We start from the raw sequence: 26263 nt of genomic DNA on the forward strand, positions 1-26263 counted from the left end.
AAGGAAAGAACTGCGGCAACAGGAGCCGTCAGTGGGTCTATCGCGTTCCTCCGGCACCAGGAAGAAAAAACGGACCATGTCGCCTCATAAATGCGTGTAGTAGAACCTCGGCGGGCAGCCTGCATAATGGAGATGACTCGTGCAGGAACGCAGGCGGAGGTCAGCAAGCGCCGCTCAGCCTCCAAACGGTCAATTGGAGGCTCGACGGATCCGGATGTTGAAGAGCCCCCTGGGAGAGAGAGAGAGAGGCTGGAGGGATGCGCCAAGGAGCTGTCACCGACAGGGAAAGGAGATCCGCATACCACGGTTGACGAGGCCAATGCGGGGCAAGGAGAATCAGTTCTGCCCTCTCTTCCAGGAGCTTTCGAATCACCTTTGCCAGAAGAGGCAGAGGGGGGAACGCGTAGAGGAGGCCGGCAGGCCAAGGACTGCGGAGGGCGTTCGTGGCCTCCGCCTGAGGGTCCGGATAGCGGGAGAAGAACCGAGGGACCCGGTGGTTCGATGAGGAAGCGAATAAATCGACAACAGGCGTCCCAAACCTGACGATGATCTTCCGAAACAAGACCTGCGGGATGCTCCATTCCCCCGGATCCAGCACGTGGCGACTGAGGGCATCTGCTTGAGTGTTTAAGGCCCCCGAAATGTAGTCTGCTTTGAGCGATCGGAGGTGACGTTCGGCCCAGAAGCCCAGACGCAGAGACTCCGTTAGAAGCAATCGGGAATGAGTGCCCCCCTGACGGTTGACGTGGGACTTTGTAGAAATATTGTCCGTAAGGACAAGAAGATCCTGGCCCTCCACAAGATGCTGAAAATGAAGGAGAGCTAAACGGACAGCTCGCAGTTCCAAGAAATTTATGTTGTTCTGACGTTCCCGCACCGTCCAAAGGCCCTGGGCCTGATGATGAAGAATATGGGCCCCCCAGCCCAGAAGACTGGCATCTGTCACTAGTGACAAGCGGTGAGGTTCCCGAAAGAAACTGCCTCGTTTGATGGCGTCCGAAGTCCACCAGCGAAGGGACGCGGACACTTGAGGGGACAACCGAAGGAGGACGAGAGAAGAACTGCGGCCGGCCCGTTGGAGAGGGAGCAGAAACCACTGGAGCTGTCTGCTGTGTAATTGAGACCAGGGAACTATTCCAAAAGTGGAGACCATTTTGCCCAATAAACGAGAAAGCTTTAACGCTGAACAAGAACCCTCCTCCAAACACTGAGACGCTAAGGAAGAAAGACTGACCTGGCGCTCTGGGGAGAGGGAAACCATAGAAGAAAACGTGTCAATAGAAGCCCCCAAGTGGATAATACGGGGACCAGGGATAAGCTGGCTCTTGCCCCAGTTAATTGAGAAGCCATGAGCCTGCAAAATGGCCAGGACAGAAGACAAATCCTGCCCGGCCGAAGAGGCCGAAGAGGATAGAACTAAAATGTCGTCTAAATAAAATTGCAAACGTATAGAGAGAGTCCGAATATGCCCAATAAGAGCGGCCATAATCTTAGTAAAGACCCTCGGAGCAGAGGAGAGACCGAAAGGGAGAGCCCTATACTGGTAATGGCGTCCTAAAAAACTAAAACGGAGATACTGACGGTGAGAAGGAGCAATACGAATGTGAAGGTAAGCCTCGGTTAAATCTATAGAGGAGAGCCAATCCCCTGGGCGAATACATTCCAAAATGGTGGACAAAGAATGCATCTTGAACCGGCGGTAAGTAACATACCGGTTCAAGGCCTTCAAATCTAAGATGGGACGCCACCCCCCCGAGGACTTTTTAATAAGAAACAAACGGGAATAAAAACCCCGGCCCCACTGCTCCAGAGGGACCTCCTGGATGGCCCTAATGTCTAAAAGATGGGAAATAGCTGAAGACACCAAGGCCCTCTTAGCGACATCTCGGGAAACGGGACAGGGAAGAAAAACAGAAGGAGGAGGGGAAAGGAATTCTAGATAAAGTCCGGACTTAATGGTAGACAGGACCCAGGCATCAGAGGTAGAAACCTCCCACTGATGGAAAAAAAGGGACAAGCGCCCCCCAATGGGAGAATTAGCAGGATCTACGTTGGAAACGACCCCTGCCCCCCCGGAAGGAACGTCTAGGGAAGAACCGGTTTCCCTGTCTAACCTGATTGTCCTGGGAGAAGCCTCTCGCCGGAAGGGGACGTTGGAAACGGTGTTGGTAAGTACCCGAGTAGGGAGCACGAAAGGACTGGTTCCGTGGGATAGCTGAAAAACGAGAATCGGAGCGTCTAGAAACCGAAGGAAGAATCTTACGTCGGTCCCTCGTCTCCACTAGAAGAGGTTCTAATGGAGGTCCGAACAAAGAACCTGCAGAATAGGAGGCCGAAGCTAGTTGCCACTTGCTTCGCATGTCGGCATTCCAGTTACGTAGCCAAAGGAGGCGGCGCGAAGTCACATTGGAACTTAGGGCTTTTGCCGCAAACCTAGTCGCGTTAAGAGTGGCGTCCGCTGAATATTCAAGGGCCGCTGCGATTTTATTCAAATCCTGACGAGACCGCGAGTCGGAAGGCTGGATGCGGTCCTGAAGCTGCTTAATCCATAACAGAGCGGCTCTGTTAAAAAACGAGGCCGATGTAGAGGCCTTGATGGCCCAGGCAGCCGCCTGGTGCCCCTTGACCAAGGTTTTTTCAGCCCTGCGATCTTCTGGACGCAAGGAGTCCTCAGGAGGACCAGCGGGATGAGAGGAGTTGCACAGAGCCACTATCGGGGCGTCTACCGGAGGAGGATGCAACAAATCCGCCAGGGCGGGAGCCGAATTGTACAGTTTTTTGTCCAGGCTATTTGGACTAGGACCAGCCCCTGGCAAATTCCACTGGCGATGAAGCACATCCAAGAAGAGCTTGGGAGCCGGGATAGTCTCGGGGTCAACCGCAGGCTCCGCAAAAACCGCCGAAGCAGGATCAGGGACAACGGGATCCGGAGGGGCAGATGAAACATTGCCCAGACGAGTTGTCACTATTGCCTTGCGTAGCAAAGATCGAAAAAGCTGCGGCTTGAAAAGCCCAATGAAGGGAGTTTGATCAGGAATAGGCCCCTCGTCGTCAGATAGGGCGGAATCAGGAACCTCATCCAACTCGAACAGAGAAGCGTGGTCCGGGGAAGCAACGGAGTCCACCGGATCTAGCTCAGACACGGAATCTCCAGTTGGATCTGGTTGGTGAGATTGCAAGAGACGAGGTTCAGAACCGGGGTCGCCCTGCTGTAAACATTGGGCAAGTCCTTGTTTAATGACCCTAGCCAGCATAAGCTCAAATCCCTCTGGAATGGGCGGAGCAGGTACCACTGGAGGAGCCGAAGGGAGAGGATTGACTGTGACTATCCCCACGGGAGCCTCCGGATTAGAAATTGTTTGAAACATAGGCTCAGAGCCCGGTAAATGAGGCAGTGCTGCCGCAATAGAACCATCTGGTGAGAGCTCCCGGGCGGCACTAGATGTTAATGATGGGACTGGAGACCGAGCTCTCGAGGGAGCAACTGGGGCCTTAGGATTGGCCTGTTCAGCGAGCGACTGGGCTCTAGTAAAGGCCTTCTCAATGGCCTTGTGGCGCCGCTGCTCATCTTTAGAAACTGCCGATTTGGAAGATTTGCCTCGATGATGGGACTTGGGCTGCTTAGGGGAGGGACCCTCCAGCGGATCTTCCTGTGCTGGTCTCTTTGAAGCTCCGCCTGAATGTTGCAAGGCCGATTGATGCCTAGCCGCCATTTTAAGAATAGCAGCAGTCCAGCAGGTTAAAATGGCCGCCCGCACAAACAGCTATTTGCCGCCGCTGTGATAGATCAGGAACGGGGCCAAAACCAGCTCCGAAGCTTGTAGGGAGGATCGGTGGTTCAGCGCTCCAAAAGGCAATAATGAGATCGCTAGCTCAAGGCTATTAATGCGATCACTGCAATCCCGGCTGTCAATCACTTTAAACAACGCCGCCAGCCAAAGGACTGTTAAAGCGGCAAGCGGGAGAGCGCGAAAGTGCCGGAGCTGTGGATGAGGTTCGATCGCAGACCCGCAGGCCGAGTAGCGATGAGGGAAACCTTCGTCACTTTAAAAATGCCGCCAATTTTAAAGAGTCTTAAAAGTCTTACCCGGTGGTGGGGAGTTCAGGCAAAAGCGCGCGCTGAAGCGCCGCCGCGCTCAACCCGATGGCTGAGGGGAGCGCGAGGCGGCGAAACGCAGCGCCAACAAGAAGGCTAGGCAGAAAAATAAAACAAAGAAAAGAAGAATCCAAAAAAACAACCCTGAGTTGTAGCAGGAGACGAATGAAAGGTCTACGAGGGAGACACGACCGGTCAGCATAGACCGAGTCGAAACACTGGGCCAAGAGGGCGGAGCTATGTTAATTTATAGGACCCGGTCACATGCTGCATGGAACGTCGAACCCCAGAGTGACAGACGTTTCCCTCAGTACGGAGAATAAAAACCTTTTATTAAAAAAAAAAAAAAAAAGAGAGAGAGCCAGGAGTTAATCTGGCTAATGGTGTTTATGCTATGAATTGCCTGGCATAGCTTGAGTTTGAAATGTTTCTTCAGCAGTGGGGATGGGAGGGAATTAGGCATCTAATGTTGCTGGCTTCTGCTCCTTTCCTTGCTAGTCTGATTCTTTGACAGAAGAGAAGTGAGCCCATTAGTGGCCACTGCTTCTGGTGCTGCAGCTATTGTAGGTAAGAAACCCATCTAGCACGCCTAAAAGCTACTCCTTCCAATCCTGACCTTCTATGGTTGGTTCTTATAAAGAGTTTGTCTGACTTGTTAAAGGTCAGTGTTAACTATGTAATTATATTAGGAGAAGAAAAGGGAAAAAGATGGTGCTAACTACACTTTATGAATATATCACATCCCTCAGTAACAATTCTTCAAATAACTTGGGACAATCCGAGTGAGTCTTTCACAATCTAAAATTTTAGTTAATCAGCTACAGACTGACAGAAGGTATATGTGTCATCAACTGTTATCTACAAATGAAGATAAATTCCAAATATGGGATATCGTACACAAGTAGGAGTGTACTGAGTCTTTGCTTTGGAAGTGTGACCTTTAATTAATAACTTACTGCATTGATTATTTCTTTCTGAGCACGAGAAAGATTTCTTTTCTCATATGAAGATGTAGGCTTGTGTGTTGGTGGAAGATCAATCCTAAATTAAAAAATGTATGATTTAGTAATTATCACTGCTTGATAAAAATCAATTCATATCAGAGTAGAAATTGAATAAATACACCTCTTTTCTAATGTAGTAGTGTAATTTTACATTGATGGAATCTTGCAAATTCTGTATTTGACATTCTTTTAAAGTGGCATAACAAATATCAACCAAAACAACTGAAAACAATGTAAGAAATTAATGAAATTTGAGAAAATGCACTTAGAATTTCATTAGAAATATTCTTATATATTTTTAGAAATCATATGGTATGGGTTTTATTTATAATGCAACTGTCTCACTTCACTAAAGGAAATAACATCTTGGAATGATTCTAATATTGTTATTTAACAACAAATATAATCATTTGGCTGAGATTCTCCCTAAATCCCCTCAGTAAAGCTACACTCACTCACCTCCTCCATTGTTCTATACAATGGTAAAACACCAGCAAAACTTTTTGAAAGAGATTGTTGCAATTCTGCTCTTTATACTCATCTAAGAATTTCTCATCGTATGAGATGTCTTTCGTTAGCTTTTTTAATGGATCAGAATAATGATTATGTGCAAAGAAATAACTATACCCATTAAACATTTTTGGAATAAAATCATTAATTGCCCAATCATTTCTTATCTAATACAGGCAAATAGCATCTGCAAAATTCTGCAATAAGAAAAGCCTGCAAAAGCCTACTAAGGATTCATGCCTAGACTTCTATGTTGCTTCATTTTTTGATAATTATTTTTAAACTGTATTTAATGGTGCATGCTGCAGAAGAGAAATTTTGAATTGGACAACTTTACAAGCAATCTAATTTCTGATGCCTAGTCACAACTTTACTTTTATAAGAGATTACCTGCACATCGTATTGTAGTTTTTTTTTCTCCCTAGCTCTCTTGAACTTTTTCATAAGATATATAAAAGGCTAATTTTATAGAATAGGCAATTACCTTTCATTGCTAATGCAATAACTTCCATTTGCTTAAGGAAAACCAAGTAACTGATCTCTAAAAAAGCAGGTACTGTACTTTAGAGTAAGAGCATTTCTACGACAAACAAACCCGTTCTGACTTTTGCCTTACTAATTTTAGTATCTGGGCTTCCAAATCCAATATGAATTCAGGACAAAGATATGTATTTAAAGCAGTGTTTATACTTTTACAAATCAAGAACTTGAATAAAGTTTGAAACAAAATACCACAAACAACTTACATTTTGTCCAAATAAGATGATCGCTTTTTTCTGGGAGTCAGTAACACTATGATAAAGATGGTAATAATAAAGAGAGCAAGTACTGCGCCTATTACAGCCCCAGCTACAGCTACTGATGATGACTGCTTATATGGCACATCTGAAATGTAAGTCACCAATTGTTACAAACAATGTGGTTAATGTATCTTAAATTACATAAATAAAATGTATTTTCTGCCTTTAAAAATATTTCACAGAATCTACAAATGTTTTTGTTGCATATGCATGAATAGCCTTGTAGTATGGGGGTGGGGGGAGGAAAAAGAGTTTATTTAGGTCAACAATTTAAATGTTGAAAATAAAAAAATGGAAAAATAAAATTCAGTGCCAGGCCTACAAAACATTGAGAAAATTGCCTTTACAAATTTCTAGTATATTTTAGCTTAGCAAAAATTTGCATTTTGATACATGTATTGCATATGAGACACTGAAACATTTTTATGTGAACTTTCATCAAGAAAAATATACAAAGCACTAGTTATATTTAACCAACCAATCTTTCTTGTTCATTGTCAGCAAAATATTGTATCTGAATTATCTATTTTCTATCATACCTATATGCATATTCTCTATCCATATAATAGATATGGATTTTCACAAATTAAACTATTTCCATAAATATATGAAGATAGCAATAGCAGTAGCACTTTGACATATACTGCTTTACAGCCCTCTCTAAGCGGTTTACAGAGTCAGCATATTGCCCCCAACAATTTGGGTCCTCATTTTACCCACCTCGGAAGGATGGAAGGCTGAGTCAACCTTGAGCCTGGTGGGATTTGAACTGCCAAATTGCAGGCAGCCAGCAGTCAGCAGAAATAGCCTGCAGTACTGCACTCTAACCACTGCACCGCCTTGGTGGTACAGTAATTCATTTCAGTAATTCACCAAATTCAACAAAATTTGGTGCTGTACTAACTGTAAATATGGATTAACTTTACAGTAATTATCTAAATAGGTGAATGATAAAATATTTTTAAAATATAAATAGGTAAGTATGAAAACCAGAGCCTAAGTAATGTATTAGAAAGCCTTACATTTACTAAATGAATACACATAATTCTGAAATCAATTTTTCTCTATCAAGCTTCAGAATATTTCAGTACTTGCTCTAATTTTGGATTATTGAAATAGCATATTGTATTAAGTATTATATAGGCAACATTCCAGTAATCTAGTATTTTCAAATGTCAATATCAGCATCATTTCTAAAGATCTGTTTTTGATCTTTCAAAAACATCCCAAATTATATGAGCATATGCAGAATGGATTTCCTCTGTTAAGCTATCCAAGCCGATAAATGAACATCTAATGACAATTTTGCTACTGATGCTGAACAGAGAACAGACTGTTTAAAACTATTTGAATAGTTATGTGCAAGCTTCAAGTTCAGCACTTTTGATAAACTGGAATATGTGAAATAACTACAGAATTGTTCATTAAGATTCAATTGACAAATTATATAATTCTATCTATGAATTTTTATGTTTTGTACTTAGTTTCTATTGAATATAAGCTGACAGTTTTGTGTGTTCTTTAAAGTGAAGCTACTAGTGGCACTAACTTAATAAAGCATTCTGAAAAAGTTACCAACTTACTAAACCATAGGTAATATGCAGGTTTTATAATAGTCCACTTCCTTTATTTTCTGCAAAGACAATTGGCCCTTTTGTTTCAAATCCAGGGAGAAACTAAATGAGAATGCCATTATATAAATTCACAGAGGATAAATTTAACAATGGCTATTTTTCTCTCATGATACTTCTAAAGTACATTTCAACAATTATTGTTGGACAATACAAACGGGAAAAAGCTATTATGCTCATGTCTTGCTGGTGGTATGTCTGCTCGTCTATATAGCCCAACTACAGAACTTGCTTTCTTTTTATGTGCTTGCAGATAATTATTAAAATTTTACCCATGGCTAACTTTCTTACACATTTTCCTCTTCAATTAAAATAGTCAACAAATAATTTTATTAAGAATTTTATAACAACAGTATTAAAAAAAAACACTTGTTCTGTGCAATTTAGTGTAAATTAGTGTAAATTCAACTATATAAGTGGTTTCCAGAATTGTTTAATAACTTCTTAATAGCCATATTTAATTTATGCCAAAATACTTGAAACTATTTTTCTATATTATTCTATATTTTTCCATCCTACTGCACTTGCTGAATATAGATGTTTTATTTTATATGCATTTCAGTCATTTATGCATATGACCTACATTCAAGAAGTTAATTTAACAAAAGATTTATTTGACACAACTATTCATACTTACATTAAATTTCTCTATTTACACCAAACATACATTAAGAAACACTGCAACATTGAACATTGTAAAGCTATTATGAATCTGTTCATATTCAACTGTAAAATTCTTGATAAATTTAACAAATTATAATAAAAAACAGAGAATATTGGGTACTTTTAGATTTGTGTGTTACAAAACAGCATTTAGAGGGCATACAGAGCATATTACAATGGAGATGTTCCTAGGACCACAAGCTATGTTCAAATCCAAAAGGGAAAAAAAATCTTTCAAAACAAAATCCAAAAACCAAATTACTGCCTCCTCCAAACAAATAAGAGTTTTGAATCCACTGTTAGCTTAAGCATCTGACTAAAGGCTAACTTTGATTAGAAACAAGTTCTTCAGTGAAATGATAAATCAGATCACAAAAAACTCACTTGAGTTCACAGGAAATATGGTGTAATAATTTAATTTCCAAAAACACTGAAAAGAGATTTTGGTCAAATAAAATGTGAACACTTGAATTATCAATGTGAGAGAGATATGTAGAGAACCAGTTTAATGAATAACTACTAAGCTGCAGTCACGTTATTAAAGACATAGCAACCAAATCACAGTGTACTGTCAAAACTGCACCCTTATAGATACTATAATTGCTGAAAAAGCTCTACAATACTGTGGATTTTTTTTTTTTTGTAATGTGTTCATTATACTCCAAGTATATATTGGAAAACAGTTGCTAAGCAGTGCTATTTTTTCATATATTCATGCTGTCAAATTCAACTAATATTTTAAAATTACTTCAACTTCTTTAAACACACTCACCTTTTCAGTTTTATAGTTATGAAAAGAAAAATTCCACTGATTTCAATGGATTTTGCTTCTAAGCACATATGTTTATAACTATTTGATTCTTATTGGTTGCACTGCATTATCCTCTGTACAATGAACTATGTTCTAAATCTATTGATAGAATTTTTAAAACACCAGAGTTACTCTTTTTCAACAGAGATCATACATCCCTTTTGTTATATATATTTGCTCCTCCCATCTATTCAATTCCTTAGGTTAATAGTAAGCTTCCACAACATTTCTTCTGAAACAACATACATTTCCCCAAATATCTCACAGGAAATACACTTATTAGGAAAGATTTCTCTTTAAGCAATATTTTGTGTTTGTGTTGCCTTTTCATTCTTTTTTCAAATTATCCAAGATTGCAGTTTACCATACACATAAAGTTACTCTTGCATTTAAAGTGGCCCCTGCTCTGTAAGAACTCTTTATATAGCCCATATATGTCTCCAAACACCACCAAATTCTGTGATAAGTGAAATGTTTATTTCTTAAAATGCACCTTCATTGAATATAGAAGTTGCATCTGAGATTCAATGCATTTATATGTTTGTGCTTAACAAATATTTGGTAGAATGATAAGGGAAAATTAGTCTTTCCTAAACAATATTTAAGGAAAACCATTTGATTGAAACAATATATAATAAACCTTATGAAAGGGATTGTTCTGGAAATTAAACTAAAAGATTTGAATTCTCATATTCCAGTGCTTGGAAATAAGATGCAGTGTAAAAAAAGATAATGTTCCTGTTACATTGCAATTTCTGTTCATTGAAATGTCCATTGCAGCAGGTTCAGTGCAACAAGTCGTCTGTAAAAGGTACAGTATCTAATTATGGCAAGGCTCAAAAATGTAGAGGTATTACATTCTGTGCAGAAAATCCAACAATAAAGCTTTGAAAAAACTGTGCCATCAGATTATTTCATATAAGTCATTTCTGTAAACAAAATGTGCCTTAGATCAAGTCTGATTCTGAATCACCATCATGTTCCCATTAAGTAGAACTATAGTTCAGAAAGTTCTATCAAGGTAATTTTTACCATAAATTTACAATAACAAGACAGCTGTTTCAACTCAAACTTTTTATAAGAATTTCATTTTTTAAACGTAGCAGGTTGTTCTTATCTTGTGCTATATGCCAAATAGAGCACTATATTAGAATTCATTTTTATGAAAGACAGTAGTACAGCATTGGGGAAAAAAAATAAAGCAGCTTCAGTACACTTAAATGAGGTTTTTACATTTCATTTGTCAAGTTAGAATATAAAAAGCTTGAAAATCAACTTGGAAAAGCTTATTCCTCAAGAAAAAGTATAAACAATCTGAAAGTGATCAGCTAAAGAAGGAACTTTATATAGTCAAGACACGAAAGTGGATGTTACCGTTACACATACCACTCCTTCCGAGATATTACAGAGCCATCTACATGTGAAACTAAGTCATCTTCATTTTCATCATAACATTCATCACCCAAGTATTTCATTCCCAGAGTTCCACTTTCATAGTAATCCATTGGTCTTTCATACCTGTCCTGGTATCTGTTAATAGTATCTACTTTGTTCCAGTCTGTTTTTTCAGTTTCTCCCATGTAGTCTTTAGTTAAGAGACTGTTCACAGGATGTTTTATTTCTTTTTTCACACTGTCAGGGTAAGAATCCACATCCTCAACCTGCAGGGTATCTATCTGGGACTCCTTTTGCATATCTGACGGTGGAATGTAGTTCTTAGCGAAGTAGTCACCACGGAACGTCCTCCTTCTCCTATACCAGACAGCTCCAACCAGGACACATACAAGTATCAGGAAAAGAGCCCCGCCCACTGCACTACCGATGATGGTGCCCCAATTGTCTTCCTGTATTTCTGGCCATGATGATGTTGGAAAAAGCTTTAGTTTTGGTTGAGTTGCTAAACCTGTGTTGCCATCAGTTGAAGGAAGCCATGGAATCGTGAATGGTGAAGTGGTAGTAGTGGGAGGATCTAATGAAAGAGCAAAGAGATACACAAGACAGAAAAGGCAGAAAATGTCAATGCAAACTATTTTAAGTTAAGAGCTGATAAGAAAGCACAGTTGATGAGTAAGAAAGTGTACTTTAACATAGTTTTTCATTCTTCATTTTATTGTAAAACTGTTTACCATTGGTGGAAAATACAATTAGATACAGCTTCTGGATAATATATATAGTATTAAAATAATTTAATAAGGCAATGCTTCCATGTTGTTTTGTAGCAAACATGGAACAATTCCATCAGCTGAGAAGTTAGCTAATTAATTCCTTATTATCCTAGTCAGAGTGCAAAATAAACTAATGAAAGCTCTAATGGATTATATATTCCTTAGGAAATATTAAAGAATGAAAAACTAAAAAAATGCATGCTAAGTTAGCTAAACATAATTTAAACCTTGCTTCCAAAATATAGTATGATTTATAGTTAGGATTTAGAAATCTGTGCATTAATGGTTGGTTGGTTGGTTGTTCATTGCAATGCTTCCAATATTCTTGGTGTCTGCTTAAATAGTTAATCAAACACAAAAACTAAAACTAAACTTTAGAAATAATTCTAAAATTAAAATCATTTTTAAATTTTATATGAAATGTGTAGAATATCTACCTGACATAAAACAAAGACTTTTGTTCTACTATGGGAATGTTTGTTTTAACTCTAAGAAATACATATAAACAATGTGGAGTATCAGCATTGCTCACGTTTATCAGGGACTAATTATGCAAATTGAATGCATATTTAAATTGAAATATTGGAATTCTTTGGTATATATAGATGGTATGTTAAAAGCTGAAGATACAAACTAGAAAGCTACGCATATGAAGCAATAGCTCTGTTCTAATGCTATATGACAGAAGTTTACTTTTATTAGTCTATGACATTAACAATGTATCTAGAAAAATGAGTTAAAATATGCTAAACATGCAAGTAAATTTTGGATCTCTAGTATCTATTGAACATTAACAATTATGATTCATGTGAAAACAAATTATACATATTATGGAAAGCATCTTGAAGAAAATGCAAGTGTTAAAGATGACGTTTAGAGTTTTTTTAAAATAGTTTTCTGAGCAGCAGGATATTATTAACTGTAGAAAGCTATTAGTAAATGTTAAGAATGTTTAAACTACATACAAAGATATCATTAGCAATGTAGCAAGACAAAACCTAAGCTCAATGTAAGAAACTAAGATATTTTAATTACTGGGACGATTATAACTGAAATTAATGTAAACAGAATATTTCAATTAATCCAATTCATTGTTTCATTTCATTGATCAGCACATAGAGCTTATTTTTGTAATGCCTTGCTATCAAGTTAAAAAATTCACAATAAGTTAAAAATACATTTAGTTAAAAATTACTGTTAAGTCTATACCATTTGTAACTTAATCATCCTCATTATGTAATTTGTTAAATTAATTATGCCCATATTAAACTGTATTAAATGAAAAATAAAACAGATGAAGAGAGATACTACAGAGATAAATGAATGGATCTATAACATGTTTAGTTTTTAAAAATGAATGAAAACCACTGATTTCCATTACCATCTTACAACTGAAAAACAAGCAAAACTCAGACCCTAACCTTCTGTATTTTCTTCAAATCTCAAAAGTTGTCTCCTTAGAAAAAAAAAGTGATAAACATGATGTTCTTATGAAAATATTTTATTAATCACATGGTTCATTATTGTTAACAGTCTTTAAACAACCCAAAAGATACCTCTGTACATGCATATACTGTATATATAGTACAAATGTAGACTAAATGAAATTGACTATTATTGGAGCAAGGAGATGAAAAAACTAAGTTATAACAGTCAAGACATGGCCAGGATTGACTGCAGAACAGATCATGAATTGTTTATATACATGCTTCAACCAGAAATCCACCGTTTTCAAGGAGAATATCAGAAATAGTTTCAAAGTTCTGTTCTCACTGATGGTCAGTTAAGGATCAACATGAAAAGAGATGCCAAAAAGCAAGAAATAAAAGAAAGCAAGATAGATGTCATAATAGCAAGTGGAAATTGCCACGAAGAAGAGAAGTCAAAGCTAAGTAAGAAAAATAAGTCAGGAAGAAACACAGCAAAATAATTCAGAGTGTTGTTAGAAAAAAATAAGGTAAAAATAACATTTGTACAGTAACATTTGTAAAGACATTGATTATTGGTGGAAAAACTAGAAAAATAAGAATATTCTTGTTTTTATTCTTATATTCTTATAAGAATATTCTTCCAGAGTGATTGCAAGATTAGGAGAAGGGTCCAGCTTCTAATTGCTTTATTAAAGGATGCAAATGGACAGACAGTAACTGGTTCAAAGATAGCAGTCTACTGAATTTCTGTAAAGTAGAGATGTCAACATTCAAGATAAGAAGGTATTCCCTACTTATATGATCTTCTAGTAGAACATAAGGTCAGATAGTATTATCAAATTGAAGGAGGTAAAACTTGATGGAATATCTACAAAATTACAGTAAATAACATAAGAAGAATCTAGTTTCAAAGCATATTAAGTCAGCAAATCTGAAGAATTACAGTGTCTAACAGCCTGAAAGAGATCGGTCTACATACCAATCAAAAGAGAGATTTAACAGTGTGTGCAAACTATCACATAATATCCTTAATTTTACAGACTAGCAAAATAAGGTTTAGGATTAATCAATGCAAATTAGAGCCCTTCATGGAAATAGAGTGACCAGAAATATCGGGTGGGTTTTAAAAAGACTAAGGAACATGAGACTATATTGCTGATAGACAGTAGATAAAGTCAAAGAATATGAAAAAGAAGTCAAATACATGCTTCATTGATTATAGAAAGGCCTTTAATTGTGTGAACCATGTCAAGTGTGAAATGTCCTTAGGAAAATGGAATCAAGAAAGACAAAAGGAATACTGACACTTTTGAATTTTGGAGAAAACTAATGCCAAAAGCAAAAGAGGGTAAAATGAATAGCCAAGGAAACAAATACATATTTTAGAACACCTCAGTACAAAGTTCCCACTCAATGTACAAATAATTAAGCTCAAATTATATTTTGTACACATTATGAAGAGACCTTCCCACTGAGAATTTTTTATTGCTAGGAAATATTTTAAAAAGTCCAGCAATGGGACGGACTTCATTACAGTGATGATGAGCGTGTTTTTGGGAAAAGCCATGTTGGGGAGTCATAATTCTGGAGAATGTCTATCTATGTGGTTACCTCTTTTGAAGGTCTTTCTATATGACCAGTAAGAGTTAACACCGATCAGATCATATTCCCATATGTAAAATATTAAAAATATATAATGGATAACTGTGATGGAAAAAAAGGGAATGGGACGAAAAAGAAAATAACCTATGAAAAGGTCTTAAAAGAAAACTGACTTCAGAAACAAGTTCTAAAGGGGCAATTTATAAATAACAAAAACACTCTTGAGCTCCTTAAAAGTAACATCTATTTGTTACATGCTTTTATGATCTACTGTATCTTATAAGCATCAAGAACTATTCTTATTTGTCAAGTATGCATATCGTACCATTTTAAAAGCCACAAAGAATCATGACTTGATTGAACACGGGTAAGAGCTGCTACTACGGCCTACCTCATGGCGATTCGTGCAGTGAAGTGTGAATACTTCTCCACACTAATTGCGTCTGCAGATAATTGCCCAGCGATTCTCTTTAAGGTGAGCCGCCTCCTCCTGGGGAAGGAGGAGATTGAGATCCACCTGAAGGGACGAGCTGAGGAGTTTGTGAATTTTCTGGAAAACAAAATCACTCGACTTCGTTCCCAATTAGATGCCAGCGTGGTTGCTGGTCCGATGGAAGCCCTTGAGGCAGGTTCTTGCCCTGTTATCTGGGAACAGTTTGACCCTGTTGCTCCCGAGGAAGTGGACAGGATCCTAGTATGTGCACAAGCATCTGTGTATTAGACCCATGTACCTCCCGGCTTGTGAAAGCTTCCCAGGAGGTGACAGGTGGGTGGACTCTGGCAGTGAATAATGCTTCCCTACAGGAGGGGGCAGTGCCCCAGCACTTTAAGGAGGCTGTGGTCCACCCTCTTCTTAAGAAGCCATCGCTGGACTTCATCCGGTTGGATAATTTCTGACCTGTCTCCAAACCTCCCTTTTTGGGAAAGGTTGTCAAGAAGGTGGTTGCGCAGCAACACCAGAGGTTTCTGGATGAAATGGATTATCTCAACCCCTACCAGTCAGGATTCAGGCTTGGATTTGGGACAGAAATGGCATTGGTTGCACTTTTGGCTGATCTCTGGCGGGAGCGGGATGGGGGTAGTGCATCCATCCTTGCTCTACTTGACCTCTCGGCGGCTTTCGATATCACTGACCATGGTTTTCTCCTGGAGTGGCTTCGGGTGATGGGAGTGGGAGGACTTGTGCTATCCTGGTTCACTTCCTTCCTCTGCGGCCACTCTCAGTCAGTGCTGATAGGAGGGGAGAGATCCAGCCCTCACCCACTGCTATGCTGGGTGCCACAGGGCTCGGTACTCTCTCCACTCCTGTTCAACATTTATATGAAGCCGCTGGGTGAGATCATCCTTCACCATGGACTGAGGTATCATCAACATGCTGATGATATTCAGCTGTATATCTAAGCCCATGGTGAGTTAAGTGATGCCGTGTCCTCCCTCTTGCAGTGCCTGGAGGCTGTTAGGGGTTGGATGGGGAGCAACGGGTTGAAACTAAACCCTGGCAAGACCGAGTGGCTCTGGGTTTGGGGTTTGTTGGCTCAGAGAGAATTGCCATCTTTGGTCTTGGATGGGGTGGCACTATCTCAAACAGACCCTGTGCATAATCTGGGGGTTCTCCTGGACTCACGACTCCTGCTCGAAGAGCAGGTGATGGTCGCGGCCAGGAGGGCCTGCGAGTTATGCGCCAGTTACGCCCTTTCCTGGACCAGCAATCCCTACTCACAGTCACTCATGCCTTAGTCACTTCCTGTCTTGATTATTGCAACGCGCTCTACATGGAGCTACCCTTGAAGAGCATCTGGAAGCTCCAGTTGGTGCAAAATGCAGAGGCCCGCACCGTTCTGTGCAGACCCCAGTGTGCACATATATCACCTCTCCTGCGGGAGTTGCATTGGCTGCCGATTTGCTTCCAGGTGCAATTCAAGGTGCTGGCTGTCACCTTTAAAGCCCTTCATGGGTTGGGACCAGGTTATCTGAAGGACCGTTTCCTGCCAGTAACATCTACCTGACCCATTAGAGTGGGGAGGCAGGGAATGCTGCGGGTCCCATCCCCGAGGGAGATACACCTGGTGGAACCCAGAAGGGGGGCCTTCTCCGTGGTGCCTCCCTCTCTCTGGAACATCATTCCCCCAGAGATTAGAACGGCCTCCACCCTAATTATCTTCCAGAAGACACTGAAGACCTGGTTCTGCCAGCGGGCCTGGGGAACCCAGAGTGGGATGGAGCCTATTAAATGGCTCGTGTGATCGGCTGTTGCTGGGACGGAAGGTGGGGGTCAGGGGTGATTTTATTACATTAATTTATTTGATTTTTTTTTGTTTTAGTTTTTAAAATGTAGTTTTTTATATTCTGTAAGCTGCCTTGAGTAGCCATGGGCGAATAGGCGGCAATATAAATCTAATGAATAAATAAATAAAGACAAATAAAAGATTTATTTTTTTTTGCTTTTTGTCCTGCAGTCTTTCAAAGTGCTTTCTTTTCCAAGGAGTCACACCACAGTACATTATTCATCTATTAGGTGTCATAATTCCGTTGCCTTCATCTAGCCTCTGATTCTAATAGAAACAATAAGAAACAATGGCTAGCTATCCAGTCTTTCACATCGACCTTACAGTTCAAAATATTTAAATATTTAAAAGGCAGAAGTGTTAAAAGAATGGGGAAGGAGGTTACTGGACATTTCTGGATTGTATTTGTATGGTAAGGACTAAAGAGGAACTGTTATTACACAACAGGAACAAAGCAGGACCGAGGGAGAGGTTTACAAAGAAGTTTAATACGTGGAACAGACTACAACTTTTAGAAAATACTGTATTTATGAGAAAAACCCAAAAAATGTGTCAGAATCCCCAAAGCCCAAGAAGCAATGTTTTCCCTCTCCTGCTCCCTTCCCACCACCACCTATCAGTGACCCTCAAAGTAAAAGTACTGAAACTGCCTGAATAATGGAGGAATGAAACAGAAAAGAATCTCTAAACAGCTCTAGTAAAAGCTGTGTAAAACTACTATATGACGGTCGTTTGTTAAGTCACTTTATCTACTGAAAATACACACAAGTTATTTACTTAAAAACACCACAAAAATATCCACTGCAATTTAGAAAACTAGGGGCCAGGTTACCTAATGAACCATCTTCATTCAGTTACATCAACCCAGGTAGTGAAGACATGTGGTAGACCCATCAGCTAAATAATTTCAACTAGTGGGATCCAGGAAGAGAGGTTTCTCAGCCGTTGCTCCTGCCCTGTGGAACATACTCCCTCCAGAGGTGAGGCGGGCCCCCACTCTCCTGGCCTTCCGTAAAGGCGTAAAAACATGACAGATAAGCACGCAGCCGTGAGGTTGATCCCCCATCTTTTAATCATATTTTAACATCCGTTACCTTTTTTAAATTTTATATACTCTTTTAAATTTTATACTTTTAATATTTTATTGTATACTTCCCAGAGTTACTTTGTGAGAAAGATAGGCAGTTATTAAATATGACAAATAAATAAATATGTAAATAAATAGTGTGTATTTATGAAAAGTGGCTCTGAACAGGATTCATATTTAGGCATAAAACAGAGGTAAGATTATGCAAATAATTTCTGCCATACTTAAATCTAAGATTAAAAAAGAATGCATGCTTAGTAGACAAATGGGTGGCATGCAAATTCAATAAAGCAAATAAATAAATGGGGACAACAACATACCTAGAGCATGCAAATACTCCTTTTCAAAATCTTTCTTCCTTGAGATTAGCTAGCCTATTTAGGATACTTCATCATCATGCAAACGGACTTCTGCTTAACAATTGAATTTCCCATTATTCTCTCCTTTCCATTCTGGGAATACTACAAATCTATTTCTAACTTACTAGACCAGATTGGATATGCAAAGGATATGGTAGGAATTAAAATGTTGTTTCATAGGTGAAACAGTAAATATTTCCATTCTTTAAAATCTGTATTTAATATCTTATTATTATACACCGAACTTAACTATTTAAGGAGGGGTGACATACCCCAAAGTCAGAATTTCATAAGTGCCACCCAAATTGAATTAGCAAATAACGATTCTAATCTGAATTAGAATTATTTCCCATTAAAGTTAAGAATAACCAGTATACTAGAAAAAAAAATCATGTTCACTTTTTATATGTAATATTTCTTCGTTATAACTATACCATAAATATGATTTTTAAAATTATTTGATTTAGTTGCCAGAATTTCTAAATGATTAACAGACCAGGAACTGAAACAAGCATTTTAAAAACAATGTTGAAATAATTTCACACAATTAATTTCTTTGGGTACAAGTGTTCTGCTCAATTTTTTAAAAAAGATTTGTGTTGCACAGAGTTAAATTTAAATTAAATTAAATTGAAACACTGATTTTATTATAGATCTGTAAGAACATGTGTTAAAAAATTTAACTAAAAATTTTAATAGAAATCTTAACTCTAATTAACAAAAACTTACAAAAACTTATTTCTTCATTATTTCAGGAATTACCTATGAAGATATTTATCCTTCTCTCCAAATAAATTTCCAGGAGAGATGCAGAAGGACATCAAAGTATACAATATAAAAGTAGCAGCAAACAGACAAGACAAAAAGACCATATAAAAATTAAGTAATTAAAAGGTCACAAGAATAGATCTACTGGATTAGGTCAACCGTTGCCTTTGGTTCAAGAAGCAGAACACAGTCATTATAATCAGAATTATTTAACAGTGAAATGTCATCAAGGTGACCTAATTTCAAATTAACATGGAGGGGTAAGAGAAAGGGGAGGGAGAATCCCTTCCCACTCACTGTAAATAAGATGTCATTTTCTAAATTTAAATTCAAGTATTGTATCTTTTTTTAAGGTACAGAAAAAGTAGCTTTGCATTATTTTTATTTCCCACTTCTTTGTGAAAGAATGCTTGCTGACTTTGCAGCTAATATCACAGAATAATTTTCTCTATTGATATTTTCTGCTCTTATAACACTAATGTATTATCTCCATATTTTAAATACTAAAAACATTTCCAAGCATGGAACTGGATTCAATCATTATATCATGCATTAAGGATGCTTCTGGCTTTCAACATTCAACAGATGTGAAAGCCTTATTTTCATCATCCCAGCAGAGGGGATGCTGTTAAAAGAGCAATGTGGATTAGGCATCTAGGGAAAGATTTCTTTGATTACTTATTATTGCTATGTAAAGAGTGGAACTACAGCCCAATTATGTTTTGATGGCATCATTTGCTACATAATATTTTAGGTCTGGCTAAGTAGTAATAGGTCTCTTTTTTGATTTAATGGAAAATGATGTTAAATTGCTTCAGTTTGGTGACATATAAAATCCAGGGAAACTCACCCACTCTAACTATTTTATTTGTATTTTGAAATAGTCTATAATTCTTTCTCTGGTCTCATGTTTTTCTTATGTCTCACTGGGAAATAGAATAGATAACTAGATGCTGATCTGAACAAAACAGGATTCCTGTCAGAGGAACAACTACTACTAGGGAAAAAATGCTAACGTGGTTCAAGATTTTAAAGGATATTATTGAACAATATATTACATTATATCCAGACTTTATGGATGAAAATTCAGCACATAATTTTTCTTCATTTAACTTCCAGCTCATGCACAAAGTCACTAAATAACATTCTAGATAGGCTGAAAAATGCTGGAAGGAACCATGGTGTTTTCATGAGACATATATCCTCCCTGCCTAGAATCTAAAATAAATCATTTACTTGCAGATTTATCATAGCTTCAAAATATTTTGCGTATAGTATTGTGTCATATTTTTATAACTCAGTAAAACAGATCAACTGTAAGGCAAAGGTAAAGGTTGCCCTCGCACATATGTGCTAGTCGTTCCCGACTCTAGGGGGTGGTGCTCATCTCCGTTTCAAAGCAAAAGAGCCAGCTCTGTCCAAAGACGTCTCCATGGTCATGTGGCCGGCATGACTAAATGCCAAAGGTGCATGGAACGCTGTTACCTTCCCACCAAAGGTGGTCCCTATTTTTCTACGTGCATTTTTACGTGCTTTCAAACTGCTAGGTTGGCAGAAGCTGGGACAAGTAACGGGACCTCACCCCGTTACGCAGCACTAGGGATTAGAACCGCTGAACTGCTGGCCTTTCGATCGACAAGCTCAGCGTCTTAGCCACCGAGCCACCGCGTCCCTGTAGATCAACTGTATTATCTCTTTAAATATGTAAAACATTTTGTTTTTTATATGAACAAAATTCTGCATGTTTGGAAGTTGAAAGTCCTCTTTCAAGTCAAATATTGTTTTGAGTGTAGAATAAATCAGTTTGAACCTAAAATATTTGAAATAACCCATTTCATGCTCACGCTCATTTTCCACACCCAACTATCTCTGTATTTACTTAAGTACTGAGGCTGAAACTGAAACAGACTGGCTTGTTAGAAATTGAAACAAAGAGAGAATTAACTCTTGGTACTAATATTTCCCATTTCATATTTCAAGTAACCCTTATGGTATGCTAGATTTCTCTCAACAGTATACACATTATTTGTGATCTGCTTCTTGCACCAGTACTATAACAATAATTATGCCATTTTTGTCACCGTTGTGTAGAGATATACATACTTTTAAAATCACAATTAGGTTGAAGTAAACCTGAAGTCACACAAGAACAAGAGTTCTTGGCATTTAATTTCATTTAGTGTATAAATAATTTGGAAGTTTTGTTTTTCAAGCCAATATATAAAATGTTAAGTAATTATCTATGATTCAATTTATTATTTATTTGCATTGTTTATCTGCTACTACCTATAAAACATTTTAACAAAAAATAATTGTGATTTAGCAAGGCAATAAAATATAGGACAAAGCATTAAGCATATTTAAAATAAAAGTTCTGAAAAGAAATTTGTTTTTGCCTTTCAACAGGAAGGGCTTAGGTGAAAAAACCCAGGTCTTATGCAGATAAGTAAATTATGCAGTAGAGACCATATCTTGAAAAATGATTTTAAAAATCAACTGTATTAGACAATACTGTGAAATAACATTTAAGAAAAAAATAAAATGTAAGGGAAAGGAAGGGAGGGAATAACCAAAGGGGAGGGGGAAAACTTACCTAATATGTAAATAGTCTTTTGATCACTTTTTTGACCAAGTGAATTGGCCACTTTACAAATGTATGTTCCAGTATAATTGTAAGACAAAGGAGTGTTGAAATGCAAAGTATTGTTGGAAGGCTGTAATCCCTCAGGCCAATGTCCATCCAGCCTGAATTGTAAAATATTTAGAGTAATATGAGCATTTTGCAAATAATATTTCATTTGGAATACTCATTGTTCTCATTTTCCAGAACAGAAATATTTTCACTTTAATGAAACCAATGATTATAACCATTGAATTTTATGCTACTAACAAAAGAATTCAACAGAATCATTAGTTTGTCATGAAATAATACAGGACAAGCAAGTTCTATTTACAAAGGTGTCTTAATCACTTCCAGAAGTGTTATTTAGAGTATATAATGGGTAAATAGTATCAACACCAAAAAGTATACAAAAACAATGTATAAAACCTTGTTAATGGAAATCAGACTACATATTTTAAAAAGCATCTTTATATCTAGTTATTTACAACATTCATATTCTGAAATCTGTTCCTTAGCATATATAGATTATGGATGTATATGCTATATTATCTAAATGATAGCAAAACATATTAACAAATATTGAAAAAAGAAGAAAACATGCTTGCAAGTCTTTCCTAGAAAACTGACATAATTTGGAGCAAGGGGCAGTCATGATTAGGTGGGTTTTTGCACAATTGTGTGCCAGTTGCATCCATTCCTAGACCCAGGAGCCCTGCTCGCAATGTGTTACCAATGTGGGCCCTCAGTGGCAGACCTTTTCTGTTGTGCCCAGATTATAGAACTTCCCTCAAAACCTGCTATGCCAGCAAAGCTGGGGATCCCAGGGGATAGGCAAATTTGTAATGGGCTCTGATATTAACTTATTAACTTGTTTCTTGATTAATTCTGCTTTTATAGTTCCTAATTTTTCTATAAATTAGAGAGAGAGAGAGAGAGAGAGAGAGAGAGAGAGAGAGAGAGAGAGAGAGAGAGAGAGAGAGAGAGAGAGATGGATGGATGTACTCCTTGGATAATATCTGTATATGGAACGTAATAGATACAAAGATGCTTAAGCCAGGTTTGAATGGACCTATGGAGCTGCTTTGGCTAACTGATAAGAAGCTAAAAGCAACCATTTTAATGTTCTAAAGTGACACTGTCATTAATTTTAAAACAGCAGGCAACCTGAAGACAAAAAACAGGTTTTAGTACTGATGTTACCAGAAAATATAAGTTTTATAAATTGCTGTGGTCTACAGATTCAAACTACTAAATCTATATATGGATTTTAGATCTATATATGGTTCACATATGTATATATGGTTACCAAGATTTTCTAAAAATACTGTCCTAATCCTTAATTAGTTCTATATGAATCATGAACATTTTTCTATAAAGCATGAGCTACCACAATAAAATATAATACATAACCTTTTATTTTTATTTGTTCTTTAAGTCAAACTTATGGAATCAAAATGGTGGAATCACCAACTAGAGCAGAGAGAGGAGAAAAGAGTCAGCCTAGCTTGCAGTTGCCCTGTGGGAGAAAGTGGCAGAGACCAGAATATTGAAGCCTTTATCTGCCTGTTCACAAGAGAATGCAGTTAGTCTGGCAAGATTCTTGTAAATAGGAAATCAACAAGAAATATACTATTTTGGCCTACTCTCAATGTAGTTTATGGTTCCTTGCACATGACACAGGGTGGATATAAAATAAACTAATTTACATCATCAATAAGGAAGATTCAGCTTTATGCTTGTTTTAAACAATGTTTATGGTATACTTAATTTGTTTAACTTTTTAAAAGTTAACTTAAATATATGTACAATTTGAATAATTTAAGTTATTTAGTATGTAGGAAATGTAATTATGTCAACTTTGTTGAAAATTAGTCCAGCTTTTCAACACTATTTGTCACTTTTGATTTACTGGCTCAGAAAAAGGGCCTTTTAATCTACAGTTTTATTTCCAACTAAATATTTCTGGAACATTCAAAATACTTTTCTGTATATAAGTAGTCCTCAATTTATGACTTCAACTGAGCCTAAAATTTATGTTGTTAAGTGAGATAGCTGCTAAGTGAATTTTGCCCCATTTTACGACCTTTCTTGCCACCACTGGGAAACATTGCAGTTAAGTTAGTAACGTGGTTAAGTGAATCTGATTTTTGCATTGACTTTACTTGTCAGAAAATCACATGACTCTGGGGCACTGTCACCATCATCAATATGAGCCAGTTGCCAAACATCCAAATTTTGATCACATGACCATGGGGATGCTGCAACAGCTGAAAAATGGTCATAATTCATTTTTTTTTCAATGATGTTGTAAATTCGAACAGTCACCAAATGAACTGCTGTAAGTTGAGGATTACCTGTACAATATATTCTGATATGAATATACTATTATAAACTATTATTAAATTGATATAATTTAACTAAATTTAATTTATTTTAAGAATTACTTACCGGCTCCATGTAAACTCCATTGGCAGTGGATTTGCATCAGCATTACACCTGAGCAAAACATTCTCTCTTCCAATATACCAGTTTCCATCATATCCAGTTACTGTAACCTCAGGAGAATCTACAAACATATATAATTATATGCAGTTGCAGGAGCCATTATGGAAGTACTTAAAATCAAGTCCAGAGTAAAATCTAAAGAACAGACAATTTTAATGATGAACACTTCATTTTATAATTTTAAAGGCTTGTACTACTAGTACAAAATAATCTTCTGTTAACTCCCTAAATCAAACTACCTATATCAACACTTCTAAGATAAAAACATGTAAATTGGTTCTTAACAATTCATAACTCTTAAAATGTGATAGATGTTTTTTGCACAACAAATCTGATAAAGTTGATACTATTTTTATCAAGACCCATGGTAAAAGGACCAGGTAGCAATTTTATTTTTTTAATTGTGTTTTATGGATATATTAGAAACAGACCCAAAATTAGTCTGATTTTGTTTCTCTAAATGGAAACAAGAAATGTTTCTTTTGATTAATAACTTAGTTAGACTCAATTTTTACAATGCAAGATCCAGTATCAGCAGAAATAATTAGTTGTAGACAAATTTGTTATCTTCAGTATATGCTAAACAGCTTTGTGTTCATTCATATGTTTCATATTGTTACTTTCAAACACAATATAACTTATCTAAACAAACAATTTGAATCAATTTCATTAACTGAACACTTTTAAGATTTATTTTAGTATGTTCAACCTGAATATTGCATCTCAAAATTTGGATAATTAGGGAATCAAAAAGACAGCTGTATGTTGATGTGCAAATTAATTCATAAGGCCTAAAACAAAATATATTCTCAAAAGCACTTTAAACATGTTTAAGAATATCAGACAATTCCAAATGAAATAGTGGCAAATTAGTCATAGCCCCATATATTTTATTATAGGCATGTAAAGCTACATTGACACTTGGTATTACCAAGTGTCAATGCAGCTTTACATGCCTATAATAAAATACATATTTAAAAGGTAAACTCAATTTTTATGTAACCTAAATGTTTATGTTTTAAAGAGTCAGTTTGGTGTAGTAGTTAAGATACTGGGCTAAAAACTGGGTAAGTGTTTGTTCTAGGTACAAAGCCAGCTCAGTAACTTTGGGCCAGTTACTCTCTCTTAGGCCTAGTAAGCAGGCAATGGCAAACCACTTCCCAAATCTTGGCAAAAAAAAACTGCAGGAACTTGTTCAGGTATCAAGATTGATTAAAAAGCATCAAATAATAATAATGTTTCAATATCTTTCAGATCCATTTCAAGCTGACTAAAGATTATGCTAACATTCATAACTTGAAATAATTTTACAGAAAGAAAAGTGATAAGTGGGCAAGCTAAGGCCCTAAAATGCAAGTCTCCATTTTACAGTGCTTGAAGCCCTCTTTGAACTACAATTGCTGAAAATCAGAATGGTCATCATCATTCTGATCCAGGAAATGTATGAAAGAACAGATTTAAGTTTGTGTGTGCATGTGTGATATATGACCCCAAACCAAGAAAAATATAGGAAATTATATTACTTGTGAAACCTGACCCATGTACTATAGTCCAAGTCTGTCCAAAAATGTAAGTATGCATACCAAAATAAAATATATGCCTACTAATATATCATTACTTACATTGAATATCAAGCATATAAAGCATTCTTATCTCTTTTTCTAAGGCTGGATGTCTCACAATACAAGCTATACGTCTTCCTCTAGCAAAGCGGGTAGGAACAAGCTTGTACTCGCTCTGCACTGTGACCGTTTCATTTGGATATGACGTTGAAGTGGATTCCATTTCACCAAGACCACCTTCCCAGAAAACCTCTGCAGCTGGTTTTCCAGTGGCTGCAGTACAAATGGCTGCAACTGTCTGATTGGCACCATCTATTAAAGGATTTGGTCCCTTTGTTAAGCTCACAGTTGGTTCAACTACA

The 26263-nt window shown here is 37.3% G+C and overlaps 1 protein-coding gene across 1 annotated transcript in view; it reads right to left on the reverse strand.

The window, feature by feature from the left end:
• Positions 1–10633: 10633 nt before the first annotated feature.
• NECTIN3 (nectin cell adhesion molecule 3) overlaps positions 10634–26263 on the reverse strand; it is a 58510-nt gene continuing 42880 nt past the window's right edge. The window contains exons 3-6 of the mRNA XM_070943759.1: positions 25962–26258; positions 24283–24400; positions 21805–21956; positions 10634–11484 (exon numbers count right to left, since the gene is read on the reverse strand). Of these exons, the coding sequence (XP_070799860.1) occupies positions 10892–11484; positions 21805–21956; positions 24283–24400; positions 25962–26258 (1160 nt within the window). The 3' untranslated portion in view covers positions 10634–10891. The remainder of the gene's footprint in view (positions 11485–21804; positions 21957–24282; positions 24401–25961; positions 26259–26263) is intronic.

This window comes from Pituophis catenifer, unplaced genomic scaffold (genome assembly GCF_029215685.1).
Source record: "Pituophis catenifer annectens isolate HBS135680 unplaced genomic scaffold, rPitCat1.0.hap2 SCAF_4, whole genome shotgun sequence".
NCBI classification, from domain to species: Eukaryota; Metazoa; Chordata; class Lepidosauria; order Squamata; family Colubridae; genus Pituophis; species Pituophis catenifer.